Source organism: Trypanosoma equiperdum (assembly GCF_001457755.1).
Source record: "Trypanosoma equiperdum strain OVI genome assembly, contig: ctg_600, whole genome shotgun sequence".
Lineage (NCBI taxonomy): Eukaryota > Euglenozoa > Kinetoplastea > Trypanosomatida > Trypanosomatidae > Trypanosoma > Trypanosoma equiperdum.
Window position 1 is genome coordinate 1 of NW_027124533.1, and position 1,189 is coordinate 1,189.

General features: G+C 40.5%; 1 pseudogene across 1 annotated transcript in view; it reads right to left on the reverse strand.

The window, feature by feature from the left end:
- Positions 1-219: 219 nt before the first annotated feature.
- Positions 220-1,189, reverse strand: part of TEOVI_000272500:pseudogene — a 1,285-nt pseudogene continuing 315 nt past the window's right edge. Inside the window, 2 exon segments of the mRNA in view lie at positions 220-1,182; positions 1,184-1,189. The exon segment at positions 1,184-1,189 is cut by the window's right edge and continues 315 nt beyond it. Coding sequence covers positions 220-1,182; positions 1,184-1,189 — 969 coding nt within the window.

A 1,189-nucleotide genomic window follows, 5' to 3' on the forward strand; every position in this document is an offset into this window, starting at 1 on the left:
CTTGCTTCCTCCGGGTTGAGATATTATTCTTTTTCTAGAATTTATCCTTATCTTTTCTTATCTTTGTCTCTTATTCTTTTTATTTCTTACTTTTCCCCCATTATATCTTGCATTATTCAAACCACTCCTAGCTGATACCAGCATGGAGTTTATTTCTTTCATTAATTAAGGGCAAATTTTTGATATTATCGGCAGTTTACAAGTGTTCTATTTTTTTTCCTTTGGAAGCCCCTCCTTAACAGCCAATGCAAACATAGCACCAGCAAAAAGACCCATAAGAAGTGATACATTGATACATACGGCGGCAAGAGAGCGTTGACCCGCTGTGGTGAGGGATCCCGTACGTGGTCCATAAATCATTGAAAGGCCACCAAAGTAACCATTTGTGAACCCCCAAAGAAGACAAAGAATACATGGTAGCCATACACCAGGAATGGTCCCAGGAACGCAAAGAGCAAGAGGAATTATCAAAAGTGCACGTGCAAATGAACCAATCAAAACCATGCGTGGAGACACATGCAACCGCTTGAACTGCAAAGCAAAACGTGACGAGAAATCACCCAAGTTGAACATGGCAACGACGATGTTAAAATACCAAAAGTCTTTTATTGTAAGTGAATCCCTAACTGCCAAGAATACACCAGGGAATACAAGAAGTGTCGCAAAGAATACAAAGAAGCAAGATAGTAACACAGGCCAAATGCGTTTCACCACAACCATAACACTCGCATCAAGCATCTGCTGAGCGTTGGTAGTGCCTTCAACCTGATCCGTATCCTTCATCTTATCTGGATCAATATCAGCATTCAATACATTCTTGTTCTCTTTTTCATCAGCATATCTATTTCCGCTTACCGGCCCTGTTCCCTTTACATCAAAGTCACACACTGTTCCTTTTTTTCTCGCGGCATACCTAAATTCTGCAGCATATTTAATGGCATATGGGTTTTTCCTCAGAAGAAAAAGAAGGACGCATGCAACTACTTGAGAGAGCATGACTAATCCAAAGTATATTTGGGACTGAGTTCGTCTGCTTTCAAAGTTATCCTTCATTGATGCTTTGATAACAATGGACAAAAATGAAGTCATAATGCCGGAGACAGCAAGACCCATAACCATCGCAGAATAGAATTTAGTCGGAAACGGTCCTGTAGTGACAGCATTGCTGGAGTCACAAAGTGTTTTCGAA